At 37.0% G+C, this 21,569-nt stretch overlaps 1 protein-coding gene across 2 annotated transcripts; it reads right to left on the minus strand.

Moving 5' to 3' along the window:
• Positions 1 to 7,645: 7,645 nt before the first annotated feature.
• LOC131458956 (four and a half LIM domains protein 1-like) lies at positions 7,646 to 19,709 on the minus strand. 2 transcript variants are annotated; one of them, XM_058628342.1, is made up of 7 exons: positions 19,518 to 19,709; positions 11,085 to 11,177; positions 9,902 to 10,081; positions 9,645 to 9,819; positions 8,995 to 9,164; positions 8,701 to 8,887; positions 7,646 to 8,152 (listed from the first exon to the last, which is right to left on the minus strand). In XM_058628342.1, the coding sequence occupies exons 3-7, from the start codon at positions 10,055 to 10,057 to the stop codon at positions 8,001 to 8,003; spliced, it is 840 nt and encodes a 279-aa protein (XP_058484325.1). In that variant the 5' UTR covers positions 10,058 to 10,081; positions 11,085 to 11,177; positions 19,518 to 19,709; the 3' UTR covers positions 7,646 to 8,000. The 2 variants fall into 2 exon arrangements, with proteins under 2 accessions (XP_058484325.1, XP_058484324.1); XM_058628341.1 differs by lacking the exon at positions 11,085 to 11,177 and having other exon boundaries at positions 19,518 to 19,707.
• Between the last annotated feature and the right edge of the window lie 1,860 nt (positions 19,710 to 21,569).

Here is a 21,569-nt window from a genome sequence, read left to right on the forward strand (position 1 = left end):
AAGTCATCGTATAGTATGTTGTCAAAAATAAGTAAAAAAAGTCATAGTATAGTATGTTGTCCAAAATCAGTGAAAAAAGTCATCATATAGTATGTCGTCCAAAATCAGGCAAAAAAGTCATAGTATAGTATGTCGTCCAAAATCAGTCCAAATCAGTCAAAAAAGTCATAGTATAGTATTTTGTCCAAAAGCAGTCCAAAATCAGTCAAAAAAGTCATAGTATAGTATTTTGTCCAAAAGCAGTCCAAAATCAGTCAAAAAAGTCATAGTATGGTATGTCGTCCAAAATCAGTCAAAAAAGTCATAGTATAGTATGTCGTCCAAAATCAGGCAAAAAAGTCATAGTATAGTATGTCGTCCAAAATTTGTCAAAAAAGTCATAGTATAGTATGTCGTCCAAAATCCGTCAAAACAGTCATAGTATAGTATCTCGTCCAAAATCAGTCAAAAAAGTCATAGTATAGTATGTCGTCCAAAATCACTCAAAAAAAAGTCATCATATAGTATGTCGTCCAAAATCACTCAAAAAACTCATTGTATAGTATGTTGTCCAAAATCAGTCCAAAATCACTCAAAAAAGACATCGTATAGTATTTTGTCCAAAAGCAGTCCAAAATCAGTCAAAAAAGTCATAGTATGGTATGTCGTCCAAAATCAGTCAAAAAAGTCATAGTATAGTATGTCGTCCAAAATCACTCAAAAAAGACATTGTATAGTATTTTGTCCAAAATCAGTCCAAATCAGTCAAAAAAGTCATAGTATAGTATGTCCTCCAAAATCAGTCCAAATCAGTCAAAAATGTCATAGTATAGTATCTCTTCCAAAATCACTCAAAGAAGTAATAGTATAGTATGTCCTCCAAAATCAGTCCAAATCAGTCAAAAATGTCATAGTATAGTATCTCTTCCAAAATCAGTCCAAATCAGTCAAAAATGTCATAGTATAGTATCTCTTCCAAAATCACTCAAAGAAGTAATAGTATAGAATGTCGTCCAAAATCAGTCCAAATCAGTCAAAAATGTCATAGTATAGTATCTCGTCCAAAATCACTCAAAGAAGTAATAGTATAGTATGTTGTCCAAAATCAGTGAAAAAAGTCATCATATAGTATGTCGTCCAAAATCAGGCAAAAAAGTCATAGTATAGTATGTCGTCCAAAATCAGTCCAAATCAGTCAAAAAAGTCATAGTATAGTATTTTGTCCAAAAGCAGTCCAAAATCAGTCAAAAAAGTCATAGTATAGTATTTTGTCCAAAAGCAGTCCAAAATCAGTCAAAAAAGTCATAGTATGGTATGTCGTCCAAAATCAGTCAAAAAAGTCATAGTATAGTATGTCGTCCAAAATCAGGCAAAAAAGTCATAGTATAGTATGTCGTCCAAAATTTGTCAAAAAAGTCATAGTATAGTATGTTGTCCAAAATCCGTCAAAACAGTCATAGTATAGTATCTCGTCCAAAATCAGTCAAAAAAGTCATAGTATAGTATGTCGTCCAAAATCACTCAAAAAAAGTCATCATATAGTATGTCGTCCAAAATCAGTCAAAAAACTCATTGTATAGTATGTTGTCCAAAATCAGTCAAAAAAGTCATAGTATAGTATGTTGTCCAAAATCAGTCAAAAAAGTCATAGTATAGTATGTTGTCAAAAATAAGTAAAAAAAGTCATAGTATAGTATGTTGTCCAAAATCAGTGAAAAAAGTCATCATATAGTATGTCGTCCAAAATCAGGCAAAAAAGTCATAGTATAGTATGTCGTCCAAAATCAGTCCAAATCAGTCAAAAAAGTCATAGTATGGTATGTCGTCCAAAATCAGTCAAAAAAGTCATAGTATAGTATGTCGTCCAAAATCAGGCAAAAAAGTCATAGTATAGTATGTCGTCCAAAATTTGTCAAAAAAGTCATAGTATAGTATGTTGTCCAAAATCCGTCAAAACAGTCATAGTATAGTATCTCGTCCAAAATCAGTCAAAAAAGTCATAGTATAGTATGTCGTCCAAAATCACTCAAAAAAAGTCATCATATAGTATGTCGTCCAAAATCAGTCAAAAAACTCATTGTATAGTATGTTGTCCAAAATCAGTCAAAAAAGTCATAGTATAGTATGTTGTCCAAAATCAGTCAAAAAAGTCATAGTATAGTATGTTGTCAAAAATAAGTAAAAAAAGTCATAGTATAGTATGTTGTCCAAAATCAGTGAAAAAAGTCATCATATAGTATGTCGTCCAAAATCAGGCAAAAAAGTCATAGTATAGTATGTCGTCCAAAATCAGTCCAAATCAGTCAAAAAAGTCATAGTATAGTATTTTGTCCAAAAGCAGTCCAAAATCAGTCAAAAAAGTCATAGTATAGTATTTTGTCCAAAAGCAGTCCAAAATCAGTCAAAAAAGTCATAGTATGGTATGTCGTCCAAAATCAGTCAAAAAAGTCATAGTATAGTATGTCGTCCAAAATCAGGCAAAAAAGTCATAGTATAGTATGTCGTCCAAAATTTGTCAAAAAAGTCATAGTATAGTATGTCGTCCAAAATCCGTCAAAACAGTCATAGTATAGTATCTCGTCCAAAATCAGTCAAAAAAGTCATAGTATAGTATGTCGTCCAAAATCACTCAAAAAAAAGTCATCATATAGTATGTCGTCCAAAATCAGTCAAAAAACTCATTGTATAGTATGTTGTCCAAAATCAGTCAAAAAAGTCATAGTATAGTATGTCGTCCAAAATCAGTCCAAATCAGTCAAAAAAGTCATAGTATAGTATGTCGTCCAAAATCAGTCCAAAATCACTCAAAAAAGACATCGTATAGTATTTTGTCCAAAAGCAGTCCAAAATCAGTCAAAAAAGTCATAGTATGGTATGTCGTCCAAAATCAGTCAAAAAAGTCATAGTATAGTATGTCGTCCAAAATCACTCAAAAAAGACATTGTATAGTATTTTGTCCAAAATCAGTCCAAATCAGTCAAAAAAGTCATAGTACGGTATGTCGTCCAAAATCAGTCAAAAAAGTCATAGTATAGTATGTTGTCCAAAATCAGTCAAAAAAGTCATAGTATAGTATGTTGTCAAAAATAAGTAAAAAAAGTCATAGTATAGTATGTTGTCCAAAATCAGTGAAAAAAGTCATCATATAGTATGTCGTCCAAAATCAGGCAAAAAAGTCATAGTATAGTATGTCGTCCAAAATCAGTCCAAATCAGTCAAAAAAGTCATAGTATAGTATTTTGTCCAAAAGCAGTCCAAAATCAGTCAAAAAAGTCATAGTATAGTATTTTGTCCAAAAGCAGTCCAAAATCAGTCAAAAAAGTCATAGTATGGTATGTCGTCCAAAATCAGTCAAAAAAGTCATAGTATAGTATGTCGTCCAAAATCAGGCAAAAAAGTCATAGTATAGTATGTCGTCCAAAATTTGTCAAAAAAGTCATAGTATAGTATGTCGTCCAAAATCCGTCAAAACAGTCATAGTATAGTATCTCGTCCAAAATCAGTCAAAAAAGTCATAGTATAGTATGTCGTCCAAAATCACTCAAAAAAAAGTCATCATATAGTATGTCGTCCAAAATCAGTCAAAAAACTCATTGTATAGTATGTTGTCCAAAATCAGTCAAAAAAGTCATAGTATAGTATGTTGTCCAAAATCAGTCAAAAAAGTCATAGTATAGTATGTTGTCAAAAATAAGTAAAAAAAGTCATAGTATAGTATGTTGTCCAAAATCAGTGAAAAAAGTCATCATATAGTATGTCGTCCAAAATCAGGCAAAAAAGTCATAGTATAGTATGTCGTCCAAAATCAGTCCAAATCAGTCAAAAAAGTCATAGTATAGTATTTTGTCCAAAAGCAGTCCAAAATCAGTCAAAAAAGTCATAGTATAGTATTTTGTCCAAAAGCAGTCCAAAATCAGTCAAAAAAGTCATAGTATGGTATGTCGTCCAAAATCAGTCAAAAAAGTCATAGTATAGTATGTCGTCCAAAATCAGGCAAAAAAGTCATAGTATAGTATGTCGTCCAAAATTTGTCAAAAAAGTCATAGTATAGTATGTCGTCCAAAATCCGTCAAAACAGTCATAGTATAGTATCTCGTCCAAAATCAGTCAAAAAAGTCATAGTATAGTATGTCGTCCAAAATCACTCAAAAAAAAGTCATCATATAGTATGTCGTCCAAAATCACTCAAAAAACTCATTGTATAGTATGTTGTCCAAAATCAGTCAAAAAACTCATAGTATAGTATGTCGTCCAAAATCAGTCCAAATCAGTCAAAAAAGTCATAGTATAGTATGTCGTCCAAAATCAGTCCAAAATCACTCAAAAAAGACATCGTATAGTATTTTGTCCAAAAGCAGTCCAAAATCAGTCAAAAAAGTCATAGTATGGTATGTCGTCCAAAATCAGTCAAAAAAGTCATAGTATAGTATGTCGTCCAAAATCACTCAAAAAAGACATTGTATAGTATTTTGTCCAAAATCAGTCCAAATCAGTCAAAAAAGTCATAGTATAGTATGTCCTCCAAAATCAGTCCAAATCAGTCAAAAATGTCATAGTATAGTATCTCTTCCAAAATCACTCAAAGAAGTAATAGTATAGAATGTCGTCCAAAATCAGTCCAAATCAGTCAAAAATGTCATAGTATAGTATCTCGTCCAAAATCACTCAAAGAAGTAATAGTATAGAATGTCGTCCAAAATCAGTCAGAAAAGTCATACTACAGTATGTCGTCCAAAATCAGTCAGAAAAATCAAAAACGTCATACTAAAGTATGTCGTCCAAAATCAGTCAAAAAACTCATACTTTAGTATGTCATCCAAAATCAATAAAAAAAAGTCATAGTATAGTATGTCGTTCAAAATCAGACCAAAGCAACGTACAAAAGAGAACTCATAACCTCAGAGCGGTTGCAGCTTTAAACCTGAACACTTAATAAAGCAATAATAAACGCTTGCTTTGAAATGCAAATCAATTAGAAATATAGAGAGTTTCCCCTATTGCTCATTTGTTAACATGTGTACTGTACATATGTGTGTCTGAGTAAACCTGCTGCTGCTGCTGCTGCTGCTGCTGCTGCCGCTGCCGCCGCCGCCACTGCTGCCAGAGGATTCTTCTGAACTATAGAGATATAGAAATATAGAGAGTTTCCCCTATTGCTCATTTGTTAACATGTGTACTGTACATATGTGTGTCTGAGTAAACCTGCTGCTGCTGCTGCTGCTGCTGCCGCTGCCGCTGCCGCCGCCGCCACTGCTGCCAGAGGATTTTTCTGAACTATAGAGATATAGAAATATAGAGAGTTTCCCCTATTGCTCATTTGTTAACATGTGTACTGTACATATGTGTGTCTGAGTAAACCTGCTGCTGCTGCTGCTGCTGCTGCTGCTGCTGCTGCTGCCGCTGCTGCCGGAGGATTCTTCTGAACTATAGAGATATAGAAATATAGAGAGTTTCCCCTATTGCTCATTTGTTAACATGTGTACTGTACATATGTGTGTCTGAGTAAACCTGCTGCTGCTGCTGCTGCTGCCGCCGCCGCCGCTGCTGCATCCTGGGAAAAAAAAGATTATCATGAAAGATGATTATTCATATTCTCAGAATTTTTTCTTTCTTACTTTTTTGTGACCCGAAAAAAAGTCAGAATTCCGACTTTTTCTTTAATCTCAGATCTCTGACTTTTTTCTCAGAATTCTCTTCATTTATTTTTGTTGTAATTTTAATTTTACAAGAAAAAAGTCATAATTTTACAAGAATAAAGTCGCCATTTTACGAAAATAATGTCTTAATTGTATGTGAATAAAGTCGCAATATTAAAAAAGTCGTAATATTACGAGAATAAAGTTGCAATATTTTAAGAATAAAGTCTTAATATTAAAGGCATCGTTCTTTGTGCGTGGCAGCGTGGTTTTATTATATGAGCTGTAAAATGCCTCAGCCTTCATTCATTCATTCACTCAGCCGAAATTCTGTGTTCACGTTTGTTTTTTTGTTGTTTTATTTTAATGAAACTTTATAAATGTCAAATTATTAAAATAAAATAACACACACAAACATGAAATGATGTGTTGAATATAATAACGGGAACCTCTGCTTTAATATAAATGCAGAAACTAACTTTTTAACTTTTAGGTTTTATGTTCTGATATTGAAACAATCGTCGATAGTTAAATGACTTCAAATGTATTTAAAAACATGTGACAGTGTTACCTGTGTGGTTACTTAATAATAACAATAATATAACTATTATTGTGAATTTTAAACCCATATTATAAGGTTTTTTTTAATCAAACAATTATTATCTGTACTGTAGTCGCCGACATTAATTATGGAATGGAATAAACGAAACCTGTCAACATTTGAGGTGTCGAAAACTTTAGTTTTATGTTTCATGATATTTTATTTAAATGGTCAAATAAACAATAGGCTGATCAACTGGAACGATTGTACATCATAATTCGATGTCATTTGCATAGGTTTACAGTCTGAATTCTTTACGTTGATATCATAAACTAACCCTCAGTTCATATTGCTTGTATTAAAAGCACAGACCGAGACGATAGTCACTTTTTTTTGTGTCCGATACAGATATCAAAAACCTGAGTATCTACTGATATAATTTCCGATTACAGTCATTTTAGACCATTTATGAACGTACATACAACTGTGTGACAAATATCGTTCTCCCCAAAAAGAAGGAAATACACAGCCCAAACATGACTCTGCTAAAATGCTTTTGCTGATATTTATTTAGATTTTTTCATGGACTGTTTCAGATACTACATTCTAATCCAATCCAGCGATTTTACCCAGTACCGGGCCAATACCGATTCCCATCCCTAATTAAAAGCACCAATATTTATTTATTTTAACTATTAATCACACGTTGATCTGTGTCAAACCATCTTCACATACCACAATAAGAAGACGCAGAAACTATCAGCAGACACAGAGAGGCAAATGCAATCAGGTCATTGTAGATGAGAGTCATCCTAAAACATTGAAGACAAGAACAAGTTCATTCTCTTAAAAAAAAAACAAGTAACTCATGAAAACTAATGATGGAATCCAAGTTTTAGCATCTTACCTTAGAACAAAGTAGCACTGTGGTCCAGCGGTGACAACAGAAAAGATCCTTGCCACGGAGCAAAAGACGAATCACAAACCAGTCTTTATAAACACACAGGTGTGTGTGTGTGTGTGTGTGTGTGTGTGTAGGTTAGATACAGACAATAGTGTGACAGAGATAAGCGGACAACATCTTACCAGTCTAATCAAAGCGTAGTCTGAAAAAGAAAATTATTTACTCCCACACAAAAGAAGGTAATGAACCAGAAGGTAATTACTTTTGACAAACACAGAGAACAGAGAGCAACATAAAGGCAGCAGCAGGAGACTGACCTGTCACTGCGATGGTTCCTGTCAAAGAACTAACACTCAACATTCTCTGACAGTAAGTTACACAGAAAGCTTGCACTTCCTATACTGCAGGTAAATGTTTTCATTTGAATAATTCAAAAATATCTCATTTCCCGTTTGGACATTGAAGAGATTTCAATATTAAAATCATGTGCAAATGGTTCACACCTTCCCCCGTCCTGTAGAAAGTTTATTTTCAGCGACACATCGAAACCATCGTTGCTTTCAGGACAAAATTGCTTATAAAAGGTGCAGAGGAGTTTATTTAATAAAAAACAAAAACAAAAACAAAAACATACACACAACCGTATCAACTCTATTGATAATCTGAAAGTACATGTAGAGATTAAAACAACAAACTTTTTTTGGTCAAAGGAAAATATCACATTTTAAACAACACATTTTTTAACAGGAGCAGTAATTTGTGCTAAAAGAAGGTGAAAAAAATAATACATATTCAGTTATGTACAGTATTGTCTGACAGCAACATGTGAGATATGATTTCTTAAAACAACCTGTAACGTCAACCTTAAGCAAAGCAATGACAAAAATAAAAATAAAACTGCATTCACTGCAGTTGCTCTCCACATCCGTCTCCCCATCCTCTACTTGTTGCCACAGTCGGTGCAGAGGACGTCTCTTCCCTTAGTGACAAAGGGCTTTTTGGACAAACTGAGGGAGCATCGCTTACAGTTGAAGCAGTACTCGTGCCAGGAGCCGCCCTCGTAGTTCACCACGTTCACTCCTTTACCAAAACCTGGGAGGAGAAAACCAGAGGACGGGTTACGACTGAAGAGAGAGAAAACAATGTTATCTTTCAAGAATAAAGTAGCAATATTATAAGAATAAAGTCAGAATATTACACCGATAACGTCGCAATTTTACGAGAATAAAGTCGTAATTTTACAAGATTGAAGTTGCAATATAATCAGAATAAAGTCGGAATTTTACAAGGATAAAGTCGTAATATTAAAAAAGTCGTAATATGAGAATAAATTCATAATTTTGCAAGAATAACATTGTAATTTTAGGAGAATAAAGTCAGAATATTTTTAAAATAAATGAAAAATAAAGTCACAATACTATGAGAATAGTCGCAATATTTTGAGAATAACATCGTGATTTTACAAGAATAAAGTTGTAATTTTATGAGAATAAATATTAAATGCATCGTTCTTTGTGCGTGGCAGCGTGGCATTATTTGTATTATATGAGCTGTAAAATGCCTCAGCCTTCATTCATTCATTCACTCCTTGGAGTAAGATGATGTTTCATGGCTGTTTCACCCGTTTGTTTGTTCATTACCTGTGATGGGGTTATGGCAGCCGCTGCACTTCTTCGCCACAGAGCTCTTGTAACAGTCGACACAGAAGACCTGGTCCTGGTGGTTGGTGAAACTCAACCCTGCCAGAGACTTTGAGCAGGCGCTGCACACAAAACAGTGGCTGTGCCACGGCTGGTCCTGGTAGTTCACTCCTCCAGAGGTGATAGTCTGCACACAGACAGAAGACAGGGGAGTGTAAATAGTCATATTGTACAGTCTGAAAGGATCTGGTTGTTATGCTCTGTGCCAGAAATAAAAAATAAAAATGTCACTACCTTTTTGCAGCCAACACAGTGTTTAGCAAACTTCTTGTCATAGCAGGGGCTGCAGTAAAGGTCACTTCCTTTGGAGAGGAAACTCTGCGAGCCGATTGGCCGTTTACAGTTGAAACAGGTGAAACATTCGTCGTGCCAGGAGTTGCCTTTGTACTCCACACTCTCTGTTCCTGCAGGAGATGGAAAACAAAGAGAGGATCGGGCTTCAAAATCCCACAGCAACTCAAGTAGCTGAAATCACAGAACCTGCTTTTATTTTAGTTTTTTTTAGTCTGTAGTACCTGATCCTTCTGCTTCTTTAGGGGTCACCACAGCAGATCGCCTGCCTCCATCTTGCCCTAATCCTCAACTGTCCTCATGTCCTCCTTCACAACACCTCTGTGGTCTCCTCCTGCCTGGCACCATCTCAACCTCGCCTCTCTTACTTTATTTCAAAACTCTAGGTATCAGCAGAGGAAGGCGCCAGACACCTTGACCTGACGCCGCTCTCCCTCCTCTCCTCCAAACCAAAGAGACAGTACACCATAACTCCTCAGATCTGAACTGTCTTCAATAAAGCTTTTCAACTTAACTCATCACTGACTCCAGAAACTCCCAACTTTGAGCTTTTGCTCTCTCCTTGGCACACGGCTACAGAGTCACGGTCTCACCTGCCAGTATGGGTTTGTAGCAGCAGTGGCAGCGCGGAGCGTCTTCTCTGGAGCAGCACTTTCCACACATGATGCGGTCGTCCTTGGTGCTGAACGGCTCCTTGGCCAGAGGTTTGTAACACTTGGCACAACGGAAACACTCCTCATGCCAGTAGCGGCCCTTGTGGCTGAGCTCCTGGTAGAAGGAAGGGGTGGGGGGTTGGATTATTCAGCGCGAAATTAAATTGTGTCTGCACAACCAGAGCCAGCCATCTCACCTTGGTTTCCACGGAGATGGGTCGATGGCACTCGGCGCAGGAGTGTGCACAGAACTTGGTGTGGCAGCGGACACACACGGTTCTGCCCTCACTGCGGACATACCGCTTACCGCCGAGGTCCTCCCGACAGTAGAAACACTGCGAGCTGTCGGCCATCGCCACACCGAAGGAGATTCACACCTACGGCAAAAAGAAAGAAGGAGAAACAATGTTGATTTAATGACTGCAGACAAAAATAATGACTTCATAATTCCTCAAAATGTCAAAAAATTTGACCTCAGTGAGCGTCATAATATTTATTTACAACAACGTTGTTATGACGTGTTGTGACGCCACCACACGGGGGTGCTGTTGGTTCACTTAATAGGACTGAAGAGCAGGGCTCTCAACCTGAAATGACAATGTTTGGTCAATAGGGGGCCGGTCCAAGTCCAACCTTTTGAGAAAAAGAAAAAAAAAGTCGAAATAATAATATGTATGATGATATTTCACATTGTTTCTAAATAAAAAGTGTTTGTTCAAAAAATGTATATAAATGTATTTATGTTGATTAATAAAAAGCCCCCATACAGAAATAACTCATTATAACTTGAACTCTTGGTAATAACAATAGCAAGAGTGTGTGGTAGATTATATTTCAGTGATACCATGTTATTTCCAAAGTTACATCCTGTGAGCAGTTTGTTATTGAGAATTACTACAGAATACCATCAGTATGAAACCATAATAATATGAAACCATAATAAAAAGGACTATAAAATGACCATATATTGTCCAATGCATTATTATCAAGCTATTACTTAGTCATTACTGTAGAAATAAGATAATATTAACTTCCCTGTTATTGTTTTACAGTAAAATGTTACCCATATGTATCAATTATGCCATGCAGAAAACCCTGACATTATGGGTTAAGTACATTTTACACAAATGTCCAGCTGATCGTTCAGTTTACATACAGAAAACTGTATGTAAACTGTTAAATACTTCCTTATTTAACTTATTTCTTACACCACAGTCCAAAACTCTCTCTCCTGAAATGCACAACATATAAATTTCCTAAACATAGACCCGAAATTACCACGTTGGTCACGGTAATGTTGGTCGTGGAGCTGTGATTACAGGGTCAGGAACTTCAGCTGCCGAACAACACACCAACAAAAAGTCAAAATCAGGTCCTCACCAGCACACGGAAACGTCAAGGAAGAGATGGAATGAAGTGCGTTCGCTCAGTTATTTCCCACATGAAGTTCATGCTGGCTGACCATGAGGAATTCTCTGTGTGTGTGTGTGTGTGTGTGTGTGTGTGTGTGAGAGAGAAGGTTCTGTCAGCGTTCCAGATCTCACCACATTAGTCATACCAGGCATTCCTCCATGTATTCACCACATTGCTTGGACACACACACACACACACACAGCTATCCTTTTAAGAACTCGCATTGACTACCATTTATTTGGACAATTTAAACAAAGTTAGATATTTAAATTAGTTCATCCATAACCGTAAACATAACAAGTCAGTCCCTAACCTTAACCATAACCACAATTCAAATCTGAGTCGTAAACTCAACCAGTTCCTCAGAAAACGAGGTTAATAGGACCAATAACTTTGTTCTCCATGAGGACTTTACTGGTGTTGTGTATGTCAGGAAAGATCCTAACAAATAAAAGCACACACACACACACAAACGTACACAGACGCACACACATGACCTCAAACATGCACCACTCCCCAGGAAACCACAAACACCACAAACTATAGCGTTGGCCTCCTGGTTGGAGCAGCAAGTCTGCACAGATTCACAAGGACGTTCTGCTTTTGTACCATGAGTTTGTGCTGCCTTTTCTTTCTGATTTCCCTTTAGCACTCGGCAGGAAAAAGTTGTTTAAAAGTGTTTTCACAGGGGAATAAATGTGTGTTTTTGCTCGAGTTCAGAAGTCTGCAACCTCTAGATTGAAAAGAGCCGTTTTTGTCCAATTAAAATGAATCTGGAGCTGCAAAAATAAATTATTTGACCTTTTAAAATGAAGATAATACACTACATTTAAAGAGTTACAGTTTGTCTCATTTATGATATTTAAGAACTACAAAAAGAAAACTATTGACATTTCAAGGCTGTTTATACCCAACCTCTTATGAAGTGTAGGTTCTTTCTTGTGTCATGCAAAAGCGACAAGGGAACACAAATCTCACGCTAATTGTTTTTTCAATTAAAAGGCAAAACCTGAACAAATTAAAGTGCTGACAAAATAAAATATGTAAACACATAATGTATCTGTCAACATGGGTCAAAGGTCACAAATGCTTTAACTTTCTCATTTACTCAGGGACTAAAGTAACGCCAATCCACCTCATCTTTCGCCTGTCCTACTCATTCACTTGTCTGTCCTTGTCATTCACCCATCTGTCCTCACTCACTCACTTACTCAGGGACCTTAATTAATGCCAATTCACAGTGAGTTGATTTTTGTTAAACTCAGTAACGGACGTGATTTTAAACGTAGTGAAAACGTACTTTGGTACTTTGAAAAAAAAACTACATTTTTGAAAAAAATTTAATTCATTACTTTCCACCTCTGTATAAAGGTCTTTCAATTTGATTATTTTCAAGTCTAAATTAATAAAACTATGACAAAACAAGTCAATTTACTAAAGTTATTTACATTTTTTAAGTGGCGGATGAAACCAATTCATACCAGTAACGAATATCCACAAGTTCACAGAAGGTCAAACACATTTTTACTCGTTGTTCACATTGTTACACGCTGCTGTTTGATCTGTGAAGGCGCTACTGTTAATAAAGTTGGTTAAATCACCTTCTTTAGTTTGTCTTGTCTCTCCTGCAGACAATAACAGAGTAAACTCAGGGCTGTTGTCATGTGGAGTGGACACATACATCACCTGAGAATGTGTCACTTATTAATGAAAAAGCTTTAGCAGGTTATTTGCTCACGGGGTGAGTTTACTCATCCATCTCTATTGGATGACAGCAGTCAGCCAAAGACTAATAGGAGTCAATGTATTATTTTTTAGCCCTTTGCTTAGTTTTTAGTTAGTGATTTTACCGACAGCGCCGTGCAAATGTTATCTGATGGGAGCAGCAAAACAACGGCTGACAGGAAGCTTTGGTGTCCACACAGGTTGGGGAGAAGAAAATAAATCAGGTTTTCGCTGACGTCAAGTGAGGAGAATGTTGCTGCATGTCGTTACTTTGTTTCTCTGCAGTTAATAGTCCAACTCATCCTTGCACAACAGCACATTATACATCACTTTCTTCCCTCAACGCTGCCAATACAAGAAGTCTCAGGGTGAAATGACAAGGGGGAGACAGCGCTTCCGCCAAGGAAAACTCACCGTTTATCACTGTGTCGGGACATAAATCTGTTCATAAAGTCACATTTTGAGGACTCGCCTCACATTTAAAAAGGAAAACATTACAAGTTGAGGTTGTGCTTTAACCATAAGTTGCAACGTTCACTCTGTTAAAAAGTTTGACGTCATTCAAACCTGTTTGTCTGTCTCTGTCCTGAGATGAGGTCAAACAGATGTGAATTGTACATTTGTAGAGGACTATTTTCAGTGTCATCATCCGACACAACAGTGTGGCTCAGTGACGTGTTTTTGACAGTTGTGGAAGTTAAAAAAAAGGGGCTGGACACACAGACCATAATATTCAGGCCGGGTCAAATATTGTTACACTCGTACCGCTAAGCACAAAAATGTGCCTTTCAAAAGCAAGCTATAAAAAAACATTATACATTATTATATTCTACTTTCACTGAGCCGTTTTCACTTACATCTGACATCAAATACTAATAAATACATTTTAACCCTTTAAATGTCAGGTGTTTTTCATGATGCCACCATGTTTTTAGATAGAAAAAAAGAAAATATGAATTATTTTCAATGCACAAATAAAAACTGTTACAGCCTGTTACAGAAAATCAAATGTATGTATTACGCTTTAATTGAAGTGAGATAAAAACAAATTACATTTTCAATGGGTTTCAATAGGAAATGTTTGGCGCTTAACGGCATGAGTGTAACACTTTTTGTACCCAGTGTATTTTAGCCTTAACTGCAGGAGCTGAGCTGGAAATCAAATACAAATGTGTTTAGTCTATCCTGCAGAATATCACCCATCTTATCTTTTTGGGTGGGTTAACCCGTTAACCCCCCCCCCCTTGCAATTTAAATTCCAAAACTACTTTATATTTCTTTCTCGTTCTTTGTTTATTATGTGAATTTATTTGTTCCTCTTTTTCCACCTGGTAATGTTTCTGCCGCCCGACTGTAACAATTACAAAGTCACGGAGAGAAGCTCCTGGACATTTGTGGTGTAGTAACAAAAGCACAGTTGAGGTGACCTCATGTCCTGTGAACATGTATTTTAAACACATGCGGGAGGACGAGAAAGAGACGGAGAGTACAGATGAAGACAGAGTAAGAAAGAGAGGAGGGACGTACCCAACCGGGGCAAACAAGACCCGACAAACTAAAAATGTGTGTTCGTATTATTGTGTCTGTGTGTGCGAGTATCAACCATCTGTGCATGTCTGTGTGTGTGTGTTGGCATGAGCTTATTGCTGAAGAATGTAGCGGAAACTGAGAAACAGGAAGTCTCTCCATCAGAACAGTGAGGTTGGCACCGTGCACATGCACACAGATTCCACATCAGCATATCTGGACTTCTGTGTCGCTCACTGTGTGCTGCAGGTGTTACCGTGCAGACTTTAACAATTGAACAATGTCACATTTGACTTTTCAAGGACTTGAGCAGAAAGGCAGCAGCAGAAAACAACTCTTAATGGGACTTCCTGTTCTCTGTGGTTTGAAAACAGGTTTGGGGTTGACAAACAGTGACTGCACAAAAAATATACATTGTACATTCATCTTGATGCTGAGGTTGTAAATGACTGATTAATTACCCCGTGTGGTTTAGAATGAACTCATGTCCCTCGTTGTTTTATTGTCATGGCAACATGACGTGACTCTTGAGAAAGAATCCACCTTAAAATTGTGCCTTGGTGGGTATCATTTAAAGGAAAAGCACATATTAGCAATTTACTGTATAATATCAGCACTTTGCATTACCGTAATTATGCCGCGGTTTGTGCCATCAGGAAGATTCCAACAGTTTCTGAAAGCTGAGAAGTTGCACCTCAAAGCCAAAGTCGTTACTAAGGTCATTTCATTTGCGCAGTTGCAGGAAGCCAGCAAATCAGTGTTTTTGTCGGCAGTAATGGGGGAAAGGTGGGAAAAACACCTGTACATAGAGTAGTTTCCATTTTTTGGATCTGTTTTTGGACTAGAGCTGAAACAATTACTTGATTATTAATCAATTACTTATTAAATCGTCAACTATTTTGATAATCAATAAATCGGTTTGAAGCTTTTTCCATGATTAAAACAAGATTTCTGATTGTTCCTGCCTCTTAAATGTGAATATTTTCCGGTTTCTTTGGTCTATATAACAAGAAATCATTAAAAACTAAAATCCTCATCATTTCCAGGTTTGACAAACACCGATCAACACTTTTTAACCTTGTCTGACATTTTATGGACCAAACGATGACTCGATTAATTATGAAAATAATCGTTAGTTGCAGCTCTATTTTGGACATTGAGAGAAAAACTACAATTTTTTGATTTTAAATATGTGTTATAATGTTCAAATTCATGTAAAACTACAGGTTTTTTTTTGTTGTTTTTTAATAAAACGTTTGGTTTTTCCTTAATGTTTAATGGTTAATACACTATTTTAACATGCAGTACATGGTTAATATATATTGATATTGAAATGGGCAAAAGCACTTACTCACAGGACATTTTCTGGTCCTTTTATGGTTAAAATAAGCAAAAGAAAGTCCACACAGACATTTTGAGGGTTAGGTGTTAAAGGGTTAAAGGTCACATCGCCACAGCGAGAGCATTCACACAACTGTTTGTACTCATGCTAAAGTGAAAAATAAACACAAATCAATGATTTGAAATGGGGCGGCAGGTTCAGCTAAACATTTTCACTGCACTTGGGGCCTAAAAATCAAGATCACTGTTTTACTTGGATGTGGCGAGCAACATTCCAGACACTGAAAAAAAAGCCAGTGCGTGAGACGTGAGACGTGAGACGTGAGCGCTGTGGAGTGAGTTTGAAGAAAGCCTGCATGTCCCACAACAACAGGAGGACAGATGTGATGGTTTTACCAGAGGCTGCAACCAAAAGTAACAACACACTTTTGTCCTGTTTAACAGAACAAATGTTCAGCAGCAGCAGCAGCAGCAGCAGCAGCAGCAGCAGCAGCAGCAGCAGCAGCAGCAGCAGCAGCAGCAGCAGCGTATGACAAAGAATATCCATGACGTTTGCTCGCCTGTCTTTTAAATCATCTTATGAGATGTTTAAGTCCTCAACGATGTCCCAACGAAACCTCTGCATGAATCATTTCCTAACCATTCCTCCAGATTCCCTACCCTGAAAATGTGACCACAACAAACCCTTAGCCCTTAACAAAGTAAAAGGAAAAACATAACATTCTTAAAAAGTACTTATTCATTCAGATTTTCCAATATTTTCCCCTCCCCTCACTTGTCGCTCACTGATTGACTGCCAAGAGCTCCCATTGTTGACGTTGACCTATTCTGATTGATTATCAGGGGCAAGGCTTTTTCAGAGGGTAATATAAACTGCACCACAAATCTGAGACCTTTGTTAGGATTTCTCCATATTAAGATTTGTTTTGGAGCAAATTTAAACCAGGGAGCAAAAAAAAAAAGAAAAAAAAAAAAGAGGTCACAAGTTTCTCTCAAAGCCAAAAATGGTTAGGCAACAGGAAAAGAGCCTCACTCCATTTTCCATAAAACAAAGGTTTCCGTGACGATTGATTTCACAACCAGTGATGAATGTCAGCGCACTGAAAAACACATTGCAGCATGTTTTAATAGCTGCAGGTCAGAGATAAAACAGGGCCAGGTTTCTCAGTGAATCATCTTCATGTTGTCAAGCCGAACATCTGAGGTTGTTTTTTATCGTCCGCAGCAGGTGATTATTGACACATTTTCTTCTCACTAAGTTTTTATTACCTGCTTCGTGTATTTAATTTACTTTATATCTTGTGATTATTAGGAGCGGGGCACACACACACACACACACACACACACACAGTAGTGAGAGGAACGATTGGAATTCATAGAATTTATTTACTTTTCTTCTTTTGAAAGGATCGCATTTATGAGGCACTGAATGTTGTAACGTTGCTGTAAGTGAGCCGAGACGATACTCAGACTGCCCGCTACTGATTGGTCAGAGTGTCATCACAGGAAGCGTCATGAGCGTGACGTCTGTCCCAAGAATCAAACCAAACAATGCCGAATTGTAGATCAATCAAAATCCTGAAAACGTGTGTTACTCTCCAACATTTAGCAAAGGAAAGGTCTAAAATCTAACAGAGCAATCTGGTGTATTTAGTGACAGCACTGCTAAAAGCTGGCAATCATGAACGATTGTGTGAACAAACCTTTTTCATGAACTGAATCATTAGAATCAGTTAATGAAAAAGGTTTGTTCACACAAACAACTGCTTTACAAGTCACTAGTCACTAGTTTGTGTTGCGTGAACAACAAAGTCACGGCAGTTTCATGCAGCCGTGCCAGTGATGACTCCGCCCATGTTGAGGAGGAGCTATATTGCAATGGAAAACCAACCAAAACGTGTAGAGGCGAGCCATGTCGAGGCGAGGCGGTACTATGTCGTGGAAAAACGCCATAAGTTGCACCAAATTTCATGAAACTTGGTAAGAACATGTCACAGCCCAAGACGAACAAAAAAGTCCATTATGACCACGGCCTCAACTCAACAGGAAGTCGGCCATTTTGAATTTGGTGTTCATCTTGGCGATCTACACGTTTTGTAAATAAACAAACTGGCCTGAGCAAGTTTATTGTCAATTTGTGAACAATTAAACGTTATCAAAAAGGTCTCACAGATTCAAAAGGGGTGTGGCCCCGTCAACCATCAGAATTTTGGCGAATTTCGAACAATCGCCACGAAACATGAAGTAACTTCGCCGTACATTGACCAATCTGCTCGAAACTTCTTAGGTGAGACAAGAGACCCGTGCATAGCGCCACCTGCTGTCAGTATGGCAGCTGCGAGGGCCCGCACAATGCTGCTTGCAGCTTTAATTATTACTATTACAATAAACTAAATAATTAAATAATAATAAGGAGACATTATTATTATGATTATGATTGAAAATTGCAGAGCAGACACAAAATACAGCCCGAGATAGACCATAAGTGTTTAAGTTATGCAATTGTGTGCATTTGTTATGCATGACTGATATACGAGATGTGGGAAAAACACTGACCAAAAAAAACAAAACAAAAAACCCACATAGATCTACTTCTACTGCACGAGTCCATTAACATTTCCAATTTAAAAACTCTTGGAACAACCAAAGCTATGATTTCACCACTGGGGATCAGTGAAAAGAAAACACAGTCCCATTTACAATCCATCCTTTTAAAAAATCACAACCGGGAGTCAGCGTGATGTGAAGTCAGACAACGTGTATAAACTTTTATGAGCCAGTGATGCATTTTACGAGAGTGAGCTCATGGCAATTTTCTTTAACATGCAGACAATCTAAAAAAGAAAAGGTCAAGCACACGTGTGTTGGAACTTAAAACTGCTTCCATATGACAGTTAAAAGTAGAGCAATTTTACTGTATATCAAGCACTATAACACAATGTCCTCACTCTGTGGAAAATATCTGCTTACCCTTTCTTTAGTCTTGTAAATTTGAATTTTCTTAAGCAGTCTGTGATAAATAATCAGTTTTCTGGAAGGCTGTGCAACGTGGAATCACTAAAACTTCACACACACACATGTGGATGTTGAATTCACTCTTACAGCTGCTTTCAGAATGGTTGGTGAACGAGCCAGACACTGGAAACATCTGCATTACATGCGTGAATACACACACACACACACACACACACACATGCAGGACACTGAAGTACAGCAACAGGAATTTTAATTGATCTCTGCATATTTTTTCTCTCCTTTTGCCTCGACAGTTCAGTTCCATCATTGGGAGGAAGAAAAAAAAAGTGGATTCCTAAATGGAAACAGATTTCAGGAGCAGACTAGACTTCCACAAGTCAGCATGTAAAACACACACACGCGCAGCCAACGCCCCAGACTACTTTCAAGTTTGTTTCCTCTCCAGATATCAAAAATGCCTTTCTAAACAAGTGTATACACTCCCAAGAGATGTGTGTAATGTGATGTGTGTGTGTGTCAGAGAGAGAGGGAGAGAGAGAGAGAGACCACAGCCATACACTACTGTACAAACTGCCATAATTCTACAGTTAATGAGTCTTTTCACTGAGATCTATAACTTCACACAGCCACAACTTTACAATGAAAGAGAGTTTGATGTCATCAACTATAACTCAGTGCTTTACTTAACTGCAAACAGCAGCAGCAGCAGCAGCTCTGTTTTGTTTGTTTTTCGGTCTATAAACAGGTTTTAAGTGGTAGCAGATTTGTTGGTGTGTGTGTGTGTGTGTGTGTGTGTGTGTGCAGTCACAGCCCTTCAGTCATCTTCCTTACCGGCTTCAGAGTGCAGTGGTTAGCGGAGAGTAGAGGCTCTCTGGGTCGGAGGCAAATGGCTCTGTTCTCCGCTCCTCTTGAGACCCTCACACGTTTTAAATACGGCAGCGTCAAGTGGCCCAGACGACAGACGGCCCACCCATCGTGACGTCAGCCGCTGCTCTGTGGAGGCTTCCTTTTGGAAGCACCAACAACTTTGCGTTTGTCCGGCGCCATGTTGGTATTTTTTGGAGTCGGAAATGCCCGAATTTGGAGGAGAGGGTGGGGCCAGGGAGGAGAGAGGGGCGGGTCTAAGTGAAAACTTGCCCTCGAGACTGAAAGGAGTTCTATGAAATATGTAAAACAAAATGATAAATTCATAAATAATGAATTAAAATGTTTTATTGGGAATACTATACAGTATGTAAGTATTTATGCATTTATAATCTTCACAAAGGAAGCATTTGTTTGTCTGATTTAACAGTGTTGTACAGAAACATTGCATTCACGAGATATCGGGATTCGGGATTTCTTTTTCGGTCTGTTATTACAAGATGTTTTTTTCTGTGTCCGTTTTAATTACATTTTTCCGGGGTGTTTTTAGGAGATTTTTTCAGGGTGTTTTTTTAAAAATTGTTTTAATCCAATAGTACCTCATTAGGACCGTGTTACTAAGTGGTAGTATGGAATCCAAAATATCTGGATTAAAATCCTAATTTAAAGGATAGAATTAGTCATTTAATGAAAAGGTTCACATATTTTCTAAAAGGTTGACCAAAAAAGTATATATATATATATATATATATATATATATATATATATATTTATTCATATCATATTATTTACCACAAAAGAAACTTATATACATTACATTATATTGTAATCACATAGTGACAGGTTGTAGGAAGTGTTGCCAGTTTTTTTATTTTATACCATTATTGCAATCATGTTGTGTTGGATCTCACTGTTTTTACATCAGCTGGATGTTTCATGGGGCACAATTATCTGTGAAACTGCTCATACAGTAAAGTCAGGCTCATTTTCACAGTTTCATATAAACATAGAAACACATTTCCTCCAGATTACTCAAATCAAAAAATCAAGTCAAAATAGCGTCATGTGCTGTAGAGAGAAGTCAGTCGGAGTGTGTGTGGAGTTCTGCAGTCTGCTTTATGGAGGCATTTCTTTTCAACTTCAACTCCTTTTCCCCCATCTGGCCCCACTAGTGTGTCACCATGTATCGTCTGTTCACGGCTCAAATGCACCTCATCATGCAGCTCATACACACATGAGAAGCTGCCATCACAGTGATTCAGAGCACATCTGCTGTCAGAACATAAGAATATTCACCAAACACTGTAACACAACTATCATTCCTTGGGTTTGGGCAAGAGAGAAATTCATTGAAGTGCAAGATGAAGTCACGTCATCACCCACTTTACTGTCTTTTAGATACATAAGGTCAACGAGGTCAGAAAACCAGTCGGGTACATTTACAATCGACTCTGTACAAACACAGGATAAGTTTTATTTTCATTAATATTTTTATATTTTTTATTCTTTTTTATGAAAGACACATTTGTGCATTAAAATCAAAACATATCGTCTGCGCCTAAATATATTTTTTTGCTTGTATTATACAGAAGAATACAAACCGTATGAAACTCAGACCAAATCAAAAACCTTCAATTCAACCCCAATCAGGTGAAATATTGACAATATTATTGGTCCATATTTCGGATTGAACTTGAATGAACACTGTTAACCCACCAACACACAAACTCCGTTTAAAAAGTGCCAAACATTAAATTTTCTTAGCGTCATTTCACTTAAATGTTTATACTCAAATAATCGGCATTTAGTCACTTCTATATAATGCAAGTTTTTTTTTTTCCATATACAAGTATCAATAAGCATGATTAAAACAATAGTTTTTGTTATGTCTGTGTTAAAGAATTTCCCATATCCTATTATATTAAAATATTTCATATGTAAGTCTGTATTTAAACTGAGGTTTAATAATAAAAAGTGAGTTCCCGTACAAGGCAATTATAGAATTTAATCAGATTGGGA

The sequence above is a fragment of the Solea solea genome, chromosome 4 (genome assembly GCF_958295425.1).
Source record: "Solea solea chromosome 4, fSolSol10.1, whole genome shotgun sequence".
NCBI lineage: Eukaryota > Metazoa > Chordata > Actinopteri > Pleuronectiformes > Soleidae > Solea > Solea solea.

Bases quoted from the DNA above. Each gene is read 5' to 3' on its own strand.
- LOC131458956 (XM_058628342.1), bottom strand. From the start codon at position 10,057: ATGGCCGACAGCTCGCAGTGTTTCTACTGTCGGGAGGACCTCGGCGGT. The intron at 9,165-9,644 runs GTGAGACCGTGA...CATCTCCTGCAG, and splicing joins CTACAAACCCATACTGGCAG to GAACAGAGAGTGTGGAGTAC. The intron at 8,153-8,700 runs GTAATGAACAAA...TTCTCCTCCCAG, and splicing joins CTGCCATAACCCCATCACAG to GTTTTGGTAAAGGAGTGAAC.